The 21278-nt window shown below is 35.5% G+C and overlaps 2 protein-coding genes across 2 annotated transcripts; both read right to left on the bottom strand.

Annotated features, from left to right (window-relative positions):
• Nucleotides 1-3: 3 nt before the first annotated feature.
• On the bottom strand, nt 4-14412 carry LOC145315474 (U3 small nucleolar ribonucleoprotein MPP10-like). Its single transcript, XM_080155457.1, has 12 exons — nt 14268-14412; nt 13842-14001; nt 13404-13519; nt 12746-12832; nt 11870-11979; nt 11479-11608; nt 10514-10890; nt 10168-10315; nt 9657-9826; nt 9191-9302; nt 8773-8855; nt 4-587 (listed from the first exon to the last, which is right to left on the bottom strand). Exons 1-12 carry the CDS (start codon nt 14386-14388, stop codon nt 54-56), a joined length of 2148 nt encoding a protein of 715 aa, XP_080011583.1. The 5' UTR covers nt 14389-14412; the 3' UTR covers nt 4-53.
• Naa15-16 (N-alpha-acetyltransferase 15/16) lies at nt 14395-20924 on the bottom strand. The gene is made up of 6 exons (XM_080158323.1): nt 20412-20924; nt 20022-20120; nt 19218-19404; nt 18206-18344; nt 15901-17556; nt 14395-14994 (listed from the first exon to the last, which is right to left on the bottom strand). Exons 1-6 carry the CDS (start codon nt 20723-20725, stop codon nt 14735-14737), a joined length of 2655 nt encoding a protein of 884 aa, XP_080014449.1. The 5' UTR covers nt 20726-20924; the 3' UTR covers nt 14395-14734.
• Between the last annotated feature and the right edge of the window lie 354 nt (nt 20925-21278).

Genomic DNA, 21278 nt, shown 5'->3' with positions numbered 1-21278 from the left:
CAGCTGAAAATTTAAATTTTAATAATTCAAACAAAAATAACAAAAAATAAATATCACATTTTAAGCGATGAAAAAGATATTTTATTATTTTTTCTATCCTTTTCTTTCTGGTCGCTTTTCCGATTAACACCCGATTTAATATCGTCCTGCAAGACATTGAAAAATGCGGTGGAGCTTTTAAGAGCCGGATTTTTGTCTTTCTCTTTGACAGTCTTCAATTTGCCCTGCTTCTCTGCTGTTGCTATCTCCTTCTCCACGTCCTCCTTACTCTTATTCTGAGATCCGCCCAGCTTATCTTTCTTAGCCTTGGCGTGTACCTTGGCCTTAGCCAATGCCTTCTTGGCGCGACGCTCGCGTTTGCGGTCAGTTGACGTCTTGTCTCTGTCAGTCATAAGTTCGCCCTTGCGCTTGTCAACAATTTCGGCAGGGGCGAGGAGCTCGGCGTTGCTGGCGCCCACAGGAGCAACCTCTTCCATGGATATGACCGGCACGTTGCGGACAATCTTTAGTTCTGAGGATTTTTGTCTTGGTGTGTAGTGATTGTGGGTTAGAGTGTCCAGTTTCACAAAGAGGGTTCGCATATCAGACTGAAATAATAACATATTTATAAGGGGGGGGGGGGGGGAAGTTTTGCCACTTTCGCGTAATCCGTGATTATTAGGCTAGGTATTGATGTGAGACTATAGGTTATTTGGGATAAAAGTTTACTTTTGGGTAGTACTTTACGTATATTTAATCATTTTTTGGATAGGTCTCCAGGTTCAGGTGCTGCAGGCTGGAAGGTGGTTTCTGGACAGGTAAAAAAATTTTAAAATTTTTGTTTGAAGAGTTAGAGATCAAATTATTAAACAAAATATGCATCTTTATGAATATTATTGAAATATCAGAAGAAAAAATTAAAATCGGCCTCCAGGTTCAGGTGCTGCAGGCCTCCAGATCCACTCTGGACAGGTAAAAAAACAAGTTTTTTATTTGAAGAGTTAGAGGTCAACTTATAAAACAGAATATGCATATTTTTTTATATTATTGACATATTTGAAGAAAAAATTAAAATCGGCCTCCAGGTTCAGGTGCTGCAGGCCTCCAGGTCCACTCTGGACAGGTAAAAAAACAAGTTTTTTTATTTGAAGAGTTAGAGGTCAACTTATTAAACAGAATATGCATCTTTATGGATATTATTGAAATATCATAAGAAAATATTAAAATCGGCCTCCAGGTTCAAGTGCTGCAGGCCTCCAGGTCCACTCTGGACAGGTAAAAAAACAAGTTTTTTATTTGAAGAGTTAGAGGTCAACTTATAAAACAGAATATGCATATTTTTTGATATTATTGACATATTTGAAGAAAAAATTAAAATCGGCCTCCAGGTTCAGGTGCTGCAGGCCTCCAGGTCCACTCTGGACAGGTAAAAAAACAAGTTTTTTTATTTGAAGAGTTAGAGGTCAACTTATTAAACAGAATATGCATCTTTATGGATATTATTGAAATATCATAAGAAAAAATTAAAATCGGCCTCCAGGTTCAAGTGCTGCAGGCCTCCAGGTCCACTCTGGACAGGTAAAAAAACAAGTTTTTTATTTGAAGAGTTAGAGGTCTACTTATAAAACAGAATATGCATATTTTTTGATATTATTGACATATTTGAAGAAAAAATTAAAATCGGCCTCCAGGTTCAGGTGCTGCAGGCCTCCAGGTCCACTCTGGACAGGTAAAAAAACAAGTTTTTTTATTTGAAGAGTTAGAGGTCAACTTATAAAACAGAATATGCATATTTTTTGATATTATTGACATATTTGAAGAAAAAATTAAAATCGGCCTCCAGGTTCAGGTGCTGCAGGCCTCCAGGTCCACTCTGGACAGGTAAAAAACAAATTTTTTATTTGAAGAGTTAGAGGTCAACTTATAAAACAGAATATGCATATTTTTTGATATTATTGACATATTTGAAGAAAAATTAAAATCGGCCTCCAGGTTTAGGTGCTGCAGGCCTCCAGGTCCGCTCTGGACAGGTAAAAAAACAAGTTTTTTTTATTTAAAGAGTTAGAGGTAAAATTATTAAACAGAATATGCATATTTTTTTATATTATTGACATATTTAAAGAAAAAATTAAAATCGGCCTCCAGATTTAGGTGCTGCAGGCCTCCAGGTCCACTCTGGACAGGTAAAAAACAAATTTTTTATTTGAAGAGTTAGAGGTCAACTTATAAAACAGAATATGCATATTTTTTGATATTATGGACATATTTGAAGAAAAAATTAAAATCGGCCTCCAGGTTCAGGTGCTGCAGGCCTCCAGGTCAACTCAGGACGGGTAAAAAAATAAAAAAAATTATTTGAAGAGTTAGAGGTCAACTTATAAAACAGAATATGCATTTTTTTTGTTATCATTGACATATTTGAAGAAAAAATTTAAATTGGCCTCCAGGTTCACGTGCTGCAGGCCTCAAGGTGCACTCTGGGCAGGTAAAACAATCATTTTTTTTTATTTGAAGAGTTAGAGGTCAGTTTTTAAAACAACATTAGCATCTTTTTAGATGTTACATGTATATTTGAAGAAAAAAAATAAAATTGGCGTGCAGGTTCAGGTGCTGCAGGCTTCCAGGTGAACTTTAGAGACTATTTTCAGGTATATTTCCTATTTATTTGATTTCCCCCCTACTTTTTTTTTCTATTCTATATTTATTTAAACCTGGTAGTTATCATATTCATAAAAACTTTTTGATGGATCCCAGTGACCGCTGTGCCATTGGCCAGGTAAATATCCAGGTAATTTTTGAATTTAGAGGAAAGGTATGTATTTAAAAAATGGCTAAAATAAGATAATATAGTAAAATTAATCATTTAAGGCTTCAAAATGTGTGTCCAGACAGGCTCCACGTCCTTTAATTTCACTATATTATTATATTTTAAGTTTTAAACTTATTCTATTTCGAAATCTTTCTTCTAAATTCCAAAATAACCATTTGAGATATTCACCTGGCCGGCAACAACCAGCGTTCACCAGGATCCAGGTAAAAGTGTCACTGTCCATATAAAAAAGTAAAAATGTATGATACCTACCTACCATGTTTAAAAACAGGAAAAAAGCAAAAATACCTGAAAATGTAAGCCTGCAGCACCTAAACTTGAAGGCCGATTTTAATTTTATCTTCAAGTATATTTAATATATCCAAAACAATGCATATTTTGTTTTATAAGTTGACCTGTAACTTTCCAGATAAAAAGACTTCATTTATACCTGTCCAGAGTGGACCTGGAGGCCTGCAGGATCTGAACATGGAGTCCGATTTTAATTTTTTCTTCAAATATGTCAATAATATAAAAAAAGAAGCATATTCTGTTTTATAAGTTGACCTCTAACTCTTCAAATAATTTTTTTTTATTTTTTACCTTTCCAGAGTGGACCTAGAGGCCTACAGCACCTGAACCTTTAGGCCGATTTTAATTTTTTCTTCAAAAATGTCAATAATACAAAAAAAGATGCATATTCTGTTTTATAAGTCGACCTCTAACTCTTCAAATAAAAAAAAATATTTTTTTACCTGTCCAGAGTGGACCTGGAGGCCAGCTGCACCTGAACCTGGAGGCCAGCAGCACCTGAACCTGGAGGCCGATTTTAATTTTTTCTTCAAATATGTCAATAATATCAAAAAATATGCATATTCTGTTTTATAAGTTGACCTCTAACTCTTCAAATAAAAAAACTTGTTTTTTTACCTGTCCAGAGTAGACCTGGAGGCCTGCAGCACTTGAACCTGGAGGCCGATTATAATTTTTTCTTCAAATATGTCAATAATATTAAAAAAAGATGCATATTCTGTTTTAAAGTTGACCTCTAACTCTTCAAATAAAAAATTTGATTTTTACCTGTCCAGAGTTGACCTGGAGGCCTGCAGCACCTGAACCTGGAGGCCGATTTTAATTTTTTCTTCTTATATGTCAATAATATCCATAAAGATGCATATTTTGTTTAATAATTTGATCTCTAACTCTTCAAACAAAAATTTTAAATTTTTTTTACCTGTCCATAAACCACCTTCCAGCCTGCAGCACCTGAACCTGGAGACCTATCCAAAAAATGATTAAATATACGTGAAGTACTACCCAAAAGTAAACTTTTATCCCAAATAACCTATAGTCTCACATCAATACCTAGCCTAATAATCACGGATTACGCGAAAGTGGCAAAACTTCCCCCCCCCCCCTTATATCTTACAATTCAATACGGAGTAAGGGGGGTAAATTATCTTGGGAGTAACCAAAGCAACACACTACGCCTTATTCTTATATCTATTCTTGAAGGAACCATGCAAGAAATAAACCGCTTCAACTGCTGAAAGACTGCCACGAGTAGAACCAATACCCAAAATTTGAAGCCTCCAAAATCAAAAACAAAAAAGTTATAGACATTTCAAAATCACATTTTTAGTACTATGAAACTTTTGAAAGTTTTTCATTGCTAATAATAGAATTTTCATTAATAAAATACGTCGCCTAGAGAAAATTATAATCTTATTTTTGGTAGAAACTTAGCATACCAGTAACTGATAACGTTTATACAATAAAAACACTCTTCTTTATAGTCAAAATCATTAAAAAAAATTCAGTTTATATTGCGTTTTATTAAGAGTACTGTAGCGTGAGAATGCCAGCCTCTAGGATTTCCAGCAGGGTTGTCATTTTGGGCGGGCGCTTTTGGGCGGGCAGTTTTGGGCTGGCGCTTTTGGGCCGTCCAATATAAGGTCATTTTGGGCAGTTTTGGGCAACCCCCTTTTGGGGGGATAAAAAATGGGAAGGGAGTTAAAAAAGAGGGGGGGTGGGCCTATTTTTTGGGTGATATCCTTATACTAAAGTAACAGTATGTGTGTCTGTTTGTTTGTGTGACTGTGTGTTTGTACCAAAGGATCTCGCTAACCGCTGAACCGATCGGGTTCTCCTTAACAGGGTAGCTTCTCATAGGTTCTGGGAAGGTTAATAACTATTTTGGGGGAGGGTACTACCACCCTCATAAGAGAAATCGCCCCTAGAAAAAAATTACACTCCCCCAAAAACTTTTTTAAACTAAAAATAAAAATGGGGGGAGGAAACCCAACCCCCTCAAAAAAAATTATTCCCCCCCAAAATTTTTTTTTTACTTTTTCATTTCAAATCTAATATAATAATTGGATTATCAAATTTGACTCTTCCCTCCTCAAATGCCCAAAGAGGCCTCTTGGGCCGTAGCCGCTGGTTAACTATATAAAGGGGGGGGGGCGAAAGTGACACTTTTTGAAACCAAAACTAAAAGTCAACAAAGGAACTCAACCAAAAAAAAGAGTTACAGGTCTGAGATTTTGCATGGCAGTTGCTTTATATGGGTAAAATATGGAACTGTGAAGAAACGGCGGCGCAACCGCCGAAAACCGCCGTTTCCCGCCGAATTTTTTTTTACCTTTTCTCGGCGGTTTTCGGCGGTTGCGACGCCGTTTCTTCACAGTTCCATATTATACCCCTATAAAGCAACTGCCATGCAAAATCTGAGACCTGTAACTCTTTTTTTAGTTGAGTTCCTTTGACTTTTAGTTTTGGTTTCAAAAAGTGTCACTTTCGCCCCCCCCCTTAGTAAGCTTTTTTAGGTATCTAGAGAAGGATTTCGCTAACTGCTGAACCTATATGGTTCTGCTTTCCAGTGGAGCTTTTATAGGTCCTGAGATGGTTTTAGGCTATTTTATTTCTAATAATAAGTCTCGGTATGGTTTAAGGCTATTTTATATCCTTTTTATATGCTTTTTACGACATTTGCCCAAAAAGGGTGCCCAAAACCACTTTTGGGCGCCCAAAACCCGCCTAAAACCCTTTGGGGCAATTGGGCCGCCCAATATCAAAAAAAGTGCCCAATTCGACAACCCTGATTTCCAGCCAATCAGAAGCCTGAGTCCACGCTAAGTCCGCTGAACAACCAATAACAGCTGAGCATCTGTATTACTTACATTAGTTTAATTTTTCCCCGCTATGATTTTACGCTTTCAAACGCAATTTAAACCGAATTTTTAAAAGACATTTTGACTATAAAAAGGGGCGTTTTTATTGCAATAATGTTATCAGTTACTGACAGTCTAAAATTCTGACAAAGATAAGCTTTTAATTTTGCTTCCAGACGATGTAATTTAATGTTGAAATTTTCTTTTAGTACAATGAAAATCTTTCAAAATTTCCATTGTACTAAAAGAATCATTTTGAAATGTCTCACAGTGGTCTAAGGCCGGACATTTCGCCAAAAATCAACATTGGAATTCCTCAAAATTAATAATTTATTTTGAAAATATATACCCTATCTCATATAAAACCGAAGAGTTTTTGTCTTTTCAACTACTGGTTGATGAATTATGAACTTTGAAACATGAAGGTTCATGATTATTTTTACGTCATGAATTTTACCTTTTGAATTTTCACCATCTTTGGAAAAAATATTTTTTTTCAGTGTTGCATTGATACAATGAAGTTTTTTCACCTATTTATATTCATAATATTACATGATATATTAGGAAACTGGGGTTTTAGATTTATTTTTTACTTTTTTCATCAATTTTATAGTTGTTTTTAAAATTTTTTTATGTCATTTCCTAAATATTTTTGCAATAAATTTTGGCAATAATTTTAGGTTTTTTAAGTTTTTGACCAAAAACCGGGCCCCGTAACATACCAAACCATATAGTATTCTTAATATACAGGTATAATGTTATAGTTTAATGTTTAGTTTAGGTTGTTACGGGGCCCGGTTTATTTCAAATTTTAACTTTAACTTTATAGGGTAAACTCTAAATTGCAATAGATGAAAAAAAAAATTTTTTATTCTTTGTTAATTTTAATCTTAAATGCATTTTAACTTATTTCTTCTCAATAACATAATAACATTAATGTTTAAATTTGTGTGTTTGTTATGTAAGATATCTAAAACAGATTTTCGAACAATAATTTGATTTTTGTTAAACTAGTAGGTATAATATCAATAAAAAATGTCTAGTTACATTTATCAATTTAAGGGCCAATGCAATGCCCATACTCTAAAAGTAACGTGCCTAACAAAGCTGCAGCCTTTTTTAACGTCTCTATTATGATTACATTTTACACAAAATAAAAACTAGCAAACGCATTACCCTTTATGCTATAGCCTCAGGTCCATGATAGACTAATGGATATAGAATATACGTGGATATTATGACAGGGGAAAAATTGTTGTCAATTTAGCTTGCTAACATGTTTCTCGTTTATTGGCTAGTTCATTTATCGAGTAGGAGATGGGATGCGGTAAATGAGGTGGATTAGGGGGTCATGTTATTTTAGTCCGCTGAGAGTTTCCCTTGCTAACATGGAACTCGTTTATTTACCAGTTCATTTATCGAGTAGGAGATGGGATGGGGTAAAGGAGGGGGATGGGGGTATAGTTATTTTAGTCTACTGCGAGTTTCCCTTTTTTTTAAGAACATAAAAATCTGGTGTAACATTCAAGTAATAGTATATCTAATGCTAGACTAAAACCATCTTGAAATTTTATTTTCGTCAAAGATATGGCATCTAAGGAACAAAGCCTTAGACTTTTCAGTTATCGAATTTAATCATTTTCCTTCCCATTTAAGTACTATTGAATGATTAATATTAAGGGATTAGGCAATGTATGGTTAATTAATAATGATATTCATTCCTAATAATGATGAACAAAATCATCCCTTTTATTATTGGAAAAAAAAATTGGATACTTCTAGTTTGAAACCAACCAATCAATTTCAATAATAAGTTTTTGGGCCAACAAACAAGATAACTTGTTTATAAAACTTTGGGTACCAGTGTAATTTACGGTCGTATGTCCCCTTCCTCGTTGCAATTGCATGCTGTATGAAACTTTCTTTTGGAGCCAAAAAGATTGTCTTCAAGTAACATATCCCTGTGTATTTATTTCGTGATAAGAAGCAACAACTTGGGTTACCACAAAAACAACATTTTTAGATAAATTCCTTTCCAATAAAATAAATTAATTTTTGCCAGTAACCTATCCTTGTTTTTTATTACTAGATTACATTAAGTATTATTAATTATCTAAGAGAAAATAACTTCGTAAAATAAGGGTGAAGAAACTTCAATTAGTTGTATCAAATGTATGTTGTACAAGGTTTGGTGATAAATCATTTACCTTTATATAATCATTTCTACAGTAATAATTATTCATGCTTCAAGGTTTTTAAATGTTTTTTTTGCTTTAAAACATCGAATTTAGGCTCTCTAGGACTTTAGAAAAAATTTTAAAAATATGAAATTTTAGCTAAGTTTCAAAGTATTTTCTAGGCCAGTTGGCTTTTGTTTTTCTTCTCTAGATGCATATACGAGTTGTATTAGGTAATAATAAGGCGCACACTTTTTATTTTGAACGATTCTATCAACTACAAGCTGAGAAAATTGACTTTGAGTAGAGGTAGGTGAAATGTCCACCAAAAGGCCAAAATAGACCACTGTGTGTCTGTAACTTTTTTGTTATTGAAGCTGGAGGCTTCAAATTTTGGGTATTGGGTCTACTCGTGGCAGGCTTTAAGCAGTTAAAGCGCGATATTTCTTGCAGGGTTCCTTTAAGGATGGATCAAAGTAAGCTTCTACCTTTAATCAGTCCTAAGTAATCATTGCATTTGAGTGTTAGCGTTTGATTTATTACGTTATGAAAGACAAATATTAAATATTGAATACCTCTTGCAGAGCGAAAGTGATCGGTGATGGCTAAATAAATGAATGTATCACAATGTTACCTTAATTTGTTTGACCTCTAGAGGCTCGGCATCTCCGTCGTCCTTGTCCAGAAGTCCAGGTATAGCAATCTTTTCCTGAGCCTAATTAAAACACTTTCAGTTTTTTATTATTCTAAATAATGAATTTAAATTGATTGCTAAGATCGAAATATAAATTCATGTCTTAGTAGGAGTGGGCTCAGATGGCAACCATTTCAGTTCAAGATGTTAAATAGCTGCACTGGTTACAGAAATTCAAATTATGGTTATTAGTAGTTATGGTTATTATCAAATATCTCTCTAACAGTTGATTACTGCGTAAATAATGATTGTTTTACCCCGAAAAACACCAAAAAAAAAGGCTGAGCTACCAGCCACTAGCCATAAATATTCCCTCTTTTCATTAAATTTAAACAGCAAAATTGAAGTGTATTTTCCTGTGTAATTTTGAGATATTCTTGTTCGTAGATTTGAGCCAGTGATAGTTTACTCTTCTCTTGGTCTAACACCAGTTTCTTTTTGTACTCATGAGCACTCTCGATGGGTTTAATCTAAAAACAGACATTTGAATTACATTACTAAAATAACATTATAGCCGCTGAGTGTAGGCGGTGTGCTACAATTCTTAATGGACGATTTTTTAGGCGAAGGTTGAGCTTTCCCCCTTAATATAAGAAATCCTGCAAGATACTTTAGGGGAACCCAATCATTCCGACGGTTGGCTGGATCCTTCAATACAACCAAGACAAAAATTGTATATCCAAAAACATCATGTTAGTGAGATAGAGGATAATAAGAGATTCTTCCTTCCCAAAATTAATTGAGTTCGTTTAAAAGAAAGGATTTGGTAATTTAAGTATCTAGGTATACTTTGAAACATCCAAGAAAGCTAATATTTCCATTACCTTTCTTTGAACATCATCCCAAGCCTCATCCTTGATCCTCTGCCTGATGATATCCTCCAGGGTCTTGGTCACCTCCTCCGTGATGATTGGAGCTGCGCGCACAGCGCTCACAAAGTCAAGGTCCTCGGCGAGCAGCGAGTTTTCTGGTCTGACCGGCGCTGATGCCTCGCCTACAAATTTAGTATATTTTAATAAACATGTATGTACAACAAGAAATGTTGTTTTACATTGAAAAAAAAAGATGGCATATACCGAATTTTTTTCTTTCCAGCAATTATCTTTCCCTGGGTGTATAAAATACACGTTTGTCAAGTGATATTTGTACACAGGCGCGGGTATTCTAGTTTTAAAATTTCTGTGCTATAAAAATAAAACAATTTCCTTAACCCAATCTACTCACTAAAATATTACTTGCCACCTCACAAACGGACGGACAAAAATACCAAATTACAGAGTAGCTCTGCTGCTTATCCTAACATATCTAGCCCAACCATTGGGTAAATAATTTTACCTGTCATCTGCCATGGTTTGTCTGACACCGCGTTGTCCTCCAGTGCTTTTATTTTCCTCTGCAGTCGCTCTTGCTCCAACTCAAATTTTGATTTGGGAGCCGCAAACTCTTCACCCTCAGAAGAGTCACTGTCTTCTAATATATTTCTCTAAACAAAAATTCATATATTTTAGTCTACTTGTTTCAAGATGATTTTGCTAGAAATAAAAGCACAAATTAATTTATAACGAGTAAATAACCATTTTCATTTTTGCGCAAAATCGATTAATTACTAATATGGAGATATAAACAATTTCCTTGATTTTTACTCAATACTACCTTTCCCATTCTAAATCCTAAGAATTACCTTTTTATCAGACTTTTCTTTTTTCTGAATAACTTTACTATCTTCTTCCTGATCATCCTCATCATTATCGCTCTCACCCTCCATCTCCTCATTCTCTCTCAACAGATCATCCAGGATGGGCCCACTCTTTGTCTTGGACTTCTTTCTATCCAACCAAGATTCTAAATCCTTATCATCATTGAAATACTCTTTATACATGGCAGGCTTGTCCTCAGTTTCATCTTCTACATCCTCAAAAAGATCTAGGTCCTCCTCGCTGTCCACGACGTCCTCGTGTCCCTCCTGTCGCCTGTCCTCGATTTCCAGGAAGGCCTCCATGTCACGCAGCTTGAAAAATTGGTCGTCAACTATAGAGGATTCTGTTTTCTTGCGCTTGTCTATAAGATTCACAATTCTACGATTAAGGTATTGTATTTTCTATATACTACTTTCTATAGACTAGTGGCTTCTCCAAAGATAGTGATTCAAAACAAAGGGGATGAGGGGGGATAATTTCTAATGTCTTATCATCAAAGAGAAAAAACCTACTTCTGGTTCCTGTCCCCCTACACCTCAGCAAACCTCAAAATAGCCTAAAAACCTCTATGCAACTTGTGAAACAAGCGGTTCATACGTTTATGAGATTTTAGCATACAATACATATAAACAAAAACATCCTGTTAATCATGTATGAGGTGTACTTTGCACCTTTAAATTTGTTTATCTTGTGCCTACTTGAATTTAAATACCATAACCAACATATTTCAAGCATCAAAGAACTTAGTATTTATATTTATATTTGCTCGGACATATCTATGGAAAATTGAGGGAAATACATGCCAAAATTACTATCATAATATTCCTAATATAATTGTTATATTTTTGAAGAGCTAACAAAATTTTGAAAGATCTAACTAAGTACCTAATCCGCTAAAAATTACGATTTGAATAATTTCTATTTATTTTCTAAAAGTCATAGAATGTGCCTTGTAGCATTCTTTTTTCTTGATTTTTGTAGGTCATCTCATCATCATCTCCCTCTTCCTGATCAGACATGTCATCCTCGCTGTGACCCTCAAACAAGGGGAGGTCATCCCCTTCAGAGTCAGACATGTTCTACAAGGAGAGCCAATCCATTATAAAGCAACAATATAAATAATCTATATTTCCAGTAAGACTTCGAATTCGATTAATATCCGTCGGATTAGAGCCAGTTCTAAGCCAATTTATAGTTAGACAATTTTTCTGCGAATAATAAAATAAACATGACATAATAAACACCTGTGACGACGTATATACAATTAAATGAAAATTGAAATTGATATTAAGGTAACTAGAAATATTGGAGATAATCCTAGTACAAAATAGACAAAATACAGAAAGTGTGATTGATTTTAAATATTTTGAATTATTATGTGTAATGGAAAGTTCCTGGAAGTCAGGATCATTTAATAGTTTATCATCATCTTCCTCGTTCTCATCATCCTAATTTACAGTTGGATTCTTAATATAATATAATATCCAGACCCGTAACCGTGGCACAACAAGTAGAGCATCCGTTAGTCGCCAGGAAGGTGATAGGTTCGAATCATGGGCCGACACCGCGTCATTAACAAAAGATGTTAAAAGAGTTCCTACCGATGCTATGTCAGGTAAATAGTTAAAAACAGGCGCAACTCATTATCATGCACAATTTGGGCTTCTCAGACAAAGGTCGTTAGTTGTCTGTTAGATGTTACTTAACCTAATATCCACTAGTGGGCGTTAGTGTTGCATCTCATTTCTGATGATACCCTTGGGTTCTCTAGATGATCACATTAAATCGAACGAGAATCCCGCCCAAAATAGGTAATAATAATATGATATCCAAGAAACTTTAACACATTGTAGTTGGTGTATAATAGGCTAGGTTTTAATGTGTGACTTGAGATTATTAGGGCTTAAAGTTTATATTCAAGATATTTTACTGAAATTTGACAATTTTATCATAGGCTTACAGGATCTGATCCTGCATTACATTTTACATGGCATTTGGTGACAATTTATGATTTTTTCGCTCTGTTAATTGGGGTCTTCATTCAATCTTGATTAGAACTGACATTGTCCAAACATTTCTACAAATAATTTTAAATAGCAGAAGGGGTAATTTGTTATCATAACTGGAAGTGTACATCAATTCATCGTCGATTGTCTTATCCCGTAATATTCCTTGCTAAAATAGTCTTGTCACCCCAATACTAAGAATCCGTTCCTGTTCATGTTCTTCATCTTCATCTTCATTTTGTTCCTCCTGTTCCTCGTTTTCCTCGTCTAGTGCCTCATCTTCTGATTCAGCTAATTCTAAAGAAAAATGAAATATATGTTGCTAGAATCGATTATTTCAACAACAAAAATAAAACTTTGAAGGCCAAACCGCTGATCTAACAAAAGAGGGCCTACAAATTATCTGGAAGAGCAAATAACAATTAAGGCAATAATATCGAAGCGCACACATAAATGCGCGATAAATACTTATCTAACGCGAATTTACTTTAGCCCAGCTTTCACAATGCAAACATCTTTGGCCATTCTAAATTACTCTATAGACCTTCATATGCCGTTTATAATGGACATAACATGTACGTCCAGCCCAGGAATAAGGTATAACCAACAAGCAAAATAAATCTAAAATATTTGGGGGGCAAATGGACAGGTCGTCAATTTTACGATGTGTTGCCCCCCAACGACAGCTGAAAAAGACATATAGGTTTCGTGATTTTCTTCCGAATTAATTTCGTTATTGGTATGAGCTGCGTCCAGCCGTTTGGCAGCTGGAAAAGCTTTTAAGGTTCAGTTCTTTAACAGATCTGAAAAATTCAAGAACCCTATTTTTTAGCAATCTCGTGACCTTTCTAGAATTTTTAAAAACTACCTTGTTGTTGAAATGCATCGATATCTATTTCCTCCTCCACTTCTGTTGTTGGTTTCAAATCTTCACCAAGAAACAAATTACATTCCTCGTCTAACTCCGTTTTTTCTATTCGTCGTCTAAAATTAGGGGGATATTTTAAGGGATAAGACAATAGATGATAATTTAATATACACCCCCAATGATAAAAAAAATTACATATTGTTGATTTGAAATAAACCAATAATACAAACTAGTTACTTCGCCGCTGGCCTTTAATGGAAGGACGGGAGAATTTAGAAAAATAGTCTAACCCACCCAAAGACATATAAAAAGCTTCCCTAAAAAAAAAACACCTTGGACCATTAATTTTATTTCCGATATCTTTAGCTTCATACAAAAAAAAACCTTCATGCATTATACTATAGGATAAAGTTTTTATTTTAAATGGACAATAATTACCTCCATTTTTCAAGTTTATTTTTATTCTGTAGCTGTATTCCTGTCCACACCTGTTCTTCATCAAATCCTTGTATGATAAGTTCAGGTAGGGTTGAGTTATTGTTTATTTTGTCTCCGGTTGAGGCTGACTCAGTTATTTTGCCTACATCGTACAGAACCTGTTTCCAACAAGCGATTACACGTAAGTTGTAGGATATCTGTCATTTTCTTTTGGACTTAAATCTATTAATTTGGATCCGAATCTTACGGGGGGGATTTGGAAATCCTTTTTTGCAGCAAGGAAAAAATATAATGATTATTAATATTTAGCTCTCTAGGATGTTTCTTAATTTTAAATTACGGGGTAGATGTCCCACTTTTAAAGGATGAATTCTACAACAGAAGAAAAACAAGAATTTTTAAGCCAATTTTCGTGTATGCTTTCCTTTGAAAGAAGCTTAATTTCATCAAATAGATCTGAATCTGATTGCATATACCGTTCTGGCTTCTTTACCAGCTTGGAAAACTTTGTCAGGGCTGACCCCAATATAGCATCATAGGTACTCATTTTAGATCTGAAATTAAATTAGGACTGAATGCAAGAGAATAGGCATATAACAAATCCCTTTATAAGTAATAGGAATAAAACATATGCAAAAAAGCAAAACATATGTAGCAAATTATAAAAATTGTTTAGCAATAGCAAAATTACCCATTAAAATCTTTCTCATTTATTATTATTATTATAATAAAACTTAACAAAATGTGAACAGTAAAAATCAATGAAATAATAATGAATAATTACAGAACAAAACGACTGGATGTGATTAAGAATAATAATTATGATTTTATTCTTAGATAATAATATACAATGACTATAATAATAAGAGTTAACTAGACACAGTTCAGAGAGTTTACTGCTTGGGTTTGTCATTCAAGGCGAGTCCGTCCATGTCGGCGGATAGTGAATCCCCGTTGTTGCCAGAAGCCGTGGCTGCCGCCGCCTTCTCCTCTTCCTCTTTCTTGAGCTCCTGCTCCTCCATGAAGCACCTAGCTAGTGGGAAATACTCGCGACATTTCTTCTTGAAGGATTCAGCCTGGGCCTTGCCTGCAGGTCCAAAATCTCCTTTCTGGAAGGCATCTAACACTGTTTTGCAAACATTATATTTCTGGCCTAAAAATAAAAGATTTTAGAGTTAAGTCCAACCCTCTTGAAACCCCTACCCTCCCTGCTCTCTTCGTCTAGAAGCATGGTTTACAAATTCTGAAGTATAGATACAGATAACTAATCTACTACTTTTCAAAAACATTTTTGAACGGTGTCTGAAGATAAATTCAAATCAAAACGTCGAGCATTGCACATTTAGAAATATTACAGGGGTGTATATTCTGCAAATTTGACACTACTGAGGGGGGGGGGGGGGATGTAAAAATTAAGAGAACTGAAAGCATTTTTTCCCTTTTTTTCTCCCCTTTTTGATGAAAAATACTAAAAGAATATATGCATGGGAGGGGTGATAAAATGAACAAAATAAAGAATTTTGAAAATATTTTTTTATTTATCTCCTTTCTTGCTGGAAAAAAACTAAGAGGAAAAAAAACTTCAGCAGGGGAAAAAATGAATCTTGTGCAGAATATACACCCCTGAAATATTAAATCTTTAAAGGGGGGAGGCGGATGTGCCACTTTTTGAAACCAAAACCAAAAGTCAACAAAGGAACTCATCTAAAAAAAGAGTTACAGGTCTGAGATTTTGCATGGCAGTTGCTTTATAGGGGTACAATATGGAACTGTGAAGAAACGGCGGCGCAACCGCCGAAATCCGGCGTTTCCCGCCGAATTTTTTTTTGCCTTTTCTCGGCGGTTTTCGGCGGTTGCGCCGCCGTTTCTTCAGAGTTCCATATTGTACCCCTATTAAGCAACTGCCATGCAAAATCTCAGACCTGTAACTCTTTTTTTTAGTTGAGTTCCTTTGACTTTTAGTTTTGGTTTCAAAAGTGGCACATCCGCCTCCCCCCTTTAAAACCTCACTTAAGAAATAATCATCTTATTTTTTAAATTTGGTTATCAATTAATATACCTGTCAAAGGAATATGTGTAAGCTTATTGACGGCCTGATCCGCAGAGGAAGTATCCATGGTAACCTGAACATTCAAGCTCACGAACACACGCTCCAGGTCCTCATTGTTTTCACCCAAAAACTTCTCGTTGTAACCTGCAGCGGTGGTATTTTTAATATTGTCGGGCATAATTGACTCTATGACCTTCATGGTTGTGGGATTGATGGTGTCTTTGTTTGTTTCAATATAGTTGAGAAATCTGACCAAACAACTGTGCAATTCTGTTTTATGTTGGCCCGTGGTACTATTCAAAGTAATGGCCTTTCTTATGGCTTTCAACATTAGCAGGGGCTTGCCTTTGCGCAGATAAACCTCAAAAGCGAGGAGATGAGTTGTGATGGAGTTTTTAACTAAAAGCAATAGTGGCTCCAAGAACTTTGTGGCTTCGCCGAGAGGATCCTCAGTTCTGGCCAGCTTGTCCGGGATTAATTCCTCCTTCGCTTGGTTTTCACAATCATCATCCTTCTTCCGTCTGTTCCTGTTTTGTTGTTCTTTCTTCTTTTTCTCCTCCTCTTGTTTGGCCTTTTCTTCCTCTTCCTTCTTCTTTCTGGCCTTCTTTGCCTTAATCAGTAGCTTCTGAAGTTCATCAGGATCAAGGTGTTTATTATTTTTCTTTAGTTCTTCATCAGGATCAACATCTTTAACAGGGTTATCGTAAAGATCCACCAGCGTTCGAATGGCCACAGCTGCCGCCTGATGGTAAAACCTGTGCGACCTCAATTCGTCCTCCAACCTAAGCAGGGTAACATAGGCCTTAAGCGTCATTTTGCGCATGCAGTACGTGTGAAAATCAAACTGATCTTCAATAATTTCAGTAAAGTGTCGGTCAATTTCATAACACTTCTTCAGCGTCTCGCCCTGTTCGCCAAGACGCTTGTAGGCGCGAGCACACTCGGTCTGAAACCACATGCATTGCATCTCATTCAGATCCTCCATGGCAGGGACGCCTTCGCGCGTGAACAAGGCACACATGGCCTCGGCTTCCTTGATCTTGTTGGCGCGCAGCATGTACTTGGCACACTTGCAATTGATGTACCTGTCGGCAGTGTCCATGGACTGTGCCTCGTCCAGACATTCCACCGCCTTCTCTGGGTCTCCAGCATGTTTGTAAATCTTTCCTTTTAGCATAAATAGCTCAATCAGTGTTGGGGTGTGGTCAATGGCCTTGTTGATGTGCTCTAATGCCGTAATATAATCCCCATTGCTGTCGTACTGCTGAGACAAATAGTAGTAAGTCCAGAGCAAACAGGTAGGCGATTCTCTAACGTTGCCTTCATCATCAAAGCTGCTTTTCTCAGTAAGATTTTTCAAAAGTCTTGCAAACAGTGTTTCTAGCTGCTTCTTCTTATCCACGTCATTGTACAGCGGCTTTAAATCAACAAACAAGGGCGGAACACCCTTCCTCAAGGCGGACGTGACATATTTGTACAGGTGAGTATCAAAGTTGTCGCCGGTCAAAAAGTTGAGTGGCAACCGTTTGGGCGCCGTGGCACGTGGAAATTTGGACTGGTATTCTTCGTACAGACCCAGGCGTTCAGTTTCTGTAACCAAGGACCGGGCAGCTTCTAGCTGGCGGTAATATTCGTGGTTCTCGGGATTTCTACTCAATAAGTCCTATATTATAATTGATGTAGAAATTAATTTGGTATTGTAAGAATTAAATTATAAATGCATGATTAGAATGAAGTCTGTATTATTAGTTCCGATCGAGATCTACATTTCGAGGAATATGCTCTTACCATAGTTTAAACTTTAAACTATTTACTTTTGGGTGGGACATGAAAAAATGCCTTCCACAAATATTTTCTTAACAAAAATAGTCGGGTGGGACCTCTTAGGGTGCATCCCCTAGATCCTAAGGGTGCAGCAAGTATAAATACAGGGGTGTATATTCTGCAAAAGATTAATCTTTTCCCCTGCCACAAATTTTTTATCCCCCCCCCCCCCCCCCACGCTAGTTATTTCCGCCAAGGAGTGGGAAAAATGGAAAAATATTTAAAGAACTCTAAATTTTATTAATATTTTTCTCCAGCCACATTTTTATTCCCCCCTCCCCCTTAGCAGGGTCAAATTTGCAGAATAAACATTATACATCCCTGTATGATTACTAAAATAATTAGCCTATGTGCTTTATTGAAATTATTGGGTATCAATTGCTTATTAAATATGGCAGATTCCCGAAGCTCAGTTACAAAGTGTCTAAAATAATCCACAATAGAACCCCTTCTTTGTTATTCAATAAAAATGCTGAAACTCTACATCCCTGATACAGTGCACAAGCGTCCTCCTTCCTGCCCAGGTCCAGCAGATACCTTCCCCTCGTCTCCTTCATATTAATCTTGTCACAGATAAATTTCTCGTGTTTGTCAAAGTGCTCCAAGGCTCCAGCAATATCTCCACTCTCCTGGAAATAATAAAATAAATGAAAAATTAAATCCTATACCTAGATAAATTTTTTCTCAAGTTTTTTTCACTTTACCTAAACCCTGAGTAGGACTTAATCTTACGGGGGTTTCCATACCAAATATAACCTAAACTGCTCTAAAATAATAAAAAAAACACGAACATAAAAACTCAACACACTCCTTATTTTTAATTTATATCAAATAGAGAGGGGTGGGGGGAGGTTTGTTATCTTTGCTCCAGAAGATACTTTAATTGATGTTGTTGTTGTTGTTGTTGTAGCCATGATTCTCTGAAGTTAGGACTCAGATGCACACGGAGACTGGAAGTGAGAATCCTTTGGCCAATCTTAGATTGGTAAGCTTCGCGCACAGCTGATTGCATTCTATGCTACATTACAAGCTGACCCGCAATTCTCGTGGAAGCTACTCAATTATTACATCACCTTGGCCTAGAATTTTGGCAGGTGTTCCATATTAAGCCACCCTAATTAATGGCACTCTCATACGAGGAGTATGGATGAGGGAAAGCATGGTTAGAGCTGCTTGATTTGTAGAATCCTAACTTCCTACAAATCTCCCCCCTTACAACCCTAGGGCATCTTAGGGAAGGTTGCGTGATCATAATCTGACAAATTGCGACAGCATTTGTCAACCAAGTGCAAAGTCTATGTGGGGACTTGAACTCGGTTTCTCCCAACCACAGCGTAGTGCGCTAACCACTACACTATGGGACACCCATACTTTAATTGATTGCACCAATGTTTCAATGAAAGTTGAAACTATCAATAAACCTAATGAATTTTCAATATTGTTTCGATTTTGTTTTGAATTATGACAAAGAAAGTAATTCATAGCAAATGTAAATATCTTACCCTTATGACCATATTTTGATACATAAGTAGTTCACTGTATTCATAATCATAGCTAGTCTTCTTCTGTGTCTTGCGGAATTCCTCCAGAATCTTAAGAGCCATATCATAGTCCTTGAGGAGATGGTAGCTCATGGCAAATCCGATCCAGGAAGCCTTGTGGGTAGGACGTAAGTGGAAGAGCTGAAGCCTGTAAGAAAAGAGCTTGTGTCAGGTTGTGTCTTTTTTCGACCTTATCCAACTGAACAGGAAAAGTATAACAACAAATACGTAAAAAGCAACATTTTTGTGTAAAATAATACGTCTGATTTAGCAGCAATTGGATAGCATAGTTTAAGGTCACCATTACAGGCGCTTTACATTTTACACTAGAATTTCTGTTTTATATTAATAGAAACTTCTCATATGATTTTTAATAGGGAGAAATTATAATTCATGTAGATATCTCTAAATAAAAGGTTAAAAGTTTAAACAGCAAAATGTAAAGCTATTGCAATTTGGAATTTAAATAAATGTTGATAACATATTATTTCAAAAGCTGTATAGGTATCCTTTTTAGTTTAAGTGTTTATTTTATGACTTGGCATAGCATTTGATGCAAAAAACATGTCAAATGCCAGTAAGGAGCTATTTTGAGATATTTATATATAATCCATCCGGAAAGTCAAATATGACCATTAAATGAGTTTTTTAAGTGTCATAAATATTTAAATAATTAGAGCTTTATGCTGAATGACCCCCCTCAAATACAACTTTCTAATGACCCTCTCAAATACAACTTTCTAAGTATCTACTTAAATAGTTTACCTGGTATCTTTGTATCCTTCAAGGTCTCTCATTTGAATTTGAAGGAGGGATAAGTCTCTTAGAATTTGCATATTATCTTTGTCCCACTTCAAGGCATTTCTAAAATAAAAAAAAATAGATTTTAACTCTTGGATAGATAGGTAGGTAACTATGTTTTCACTAAAATTTCTATGTATTTCTAAAATCAAAATTGAAAAACTTAATTTCACAAGAAACTTACTTAAGGAGAAATACATTACCGAATGAAATGAAAAAAATTTAAAAACAAGTTTAAATCTGCACTTCGACCTAACATTACTTTCAATGTCACATAAATTAAATATTACCTACACAATATCTGTTTTAGAGAACAACTAGGTAGTTTAGATAATTATAACTAGAAAATTATACCTGTAACACTTAATAGCCTCAATGTAGTTCTTGTCCGACCTCTGAAGGAGGCCATAAACATGCCAACACACATGGGAGCGAAGGTCGTTTGTCAGGCCTTTTCTCACCGTTTTGTACGCCTCCTCTTTGCGACCCAAACAGTTGAGAATAAGACCCTTCATGGCCTGGGTCTCGCCATGCTCACTATACTTAGGATTGCTGAGGATTTGCTTGGCATATTTGAGACCATTTTTATACTGCTTGTGCTCGTAGCATCGTAAAATTCGTTTAAAGATGGCATTCTCCTTCGGAGGGAGAGTTACGTTACTCGGCATTTTAGATGCTTTGCAACTCCAAGAGGCTTCTGAAATAGAATATAAATATCTTAAAACTTTATATACATTAAATTAGCCTCTCATGATTAAAAATTCCTTTTGCCCCCTTGCAACACAGTTAAAGCTTTGTATATTGAGAGGTAAATGGGCGTAAAATATAGTAGAGGTAACGATTAATCCAAATATAAGTCTTCGAAAAAAAAACGTAAAAGAAAGCTTTGTTTCGTTAAAAGTTATTGTCTCTTGAGTATGTTGTTATTTTTGCTTAAATATAGGTATATTCTATATATTTTAGATTAGATAACAATATTAGCTGAATCAAATTAATAGATTAGATATACGTTGATCAACTTATAAACATGCCTTACAATTAAAATTAAATCATCTAATCCAAAGAGAAGACTTGACACTGATAATTTAATTTAAAACTAAAAGGTGTAAATTTCCGGTTTATCCCAAGGTTTGTGTTTAACCTAACCTTTATGCAATTTTCAATTTCATTTGTTACATAGTAAAAATGTATATAATTAAAGAAATGTATTGCATATTATGA

Source organism: Acartia tonsa, chromosome 4 (assembly GCF_053477335.1).
Source record: "Acartia tonsa isolate MP-2025a chromosome 4, ASM5347733v1, whole genome shotgun sequence".
NCBI classification, from domain to species: Eukaryota; Metazoa; Arthropoda; class Copepoda; order Calanoida; family Acartiidae; genus Acartia; species Acartia tonsa.
The sequence above is the reverse complement of the archived record's forward strand: the minus strand, read 5'-3'. Positions and strand labels throughout refer to the sequence as shown.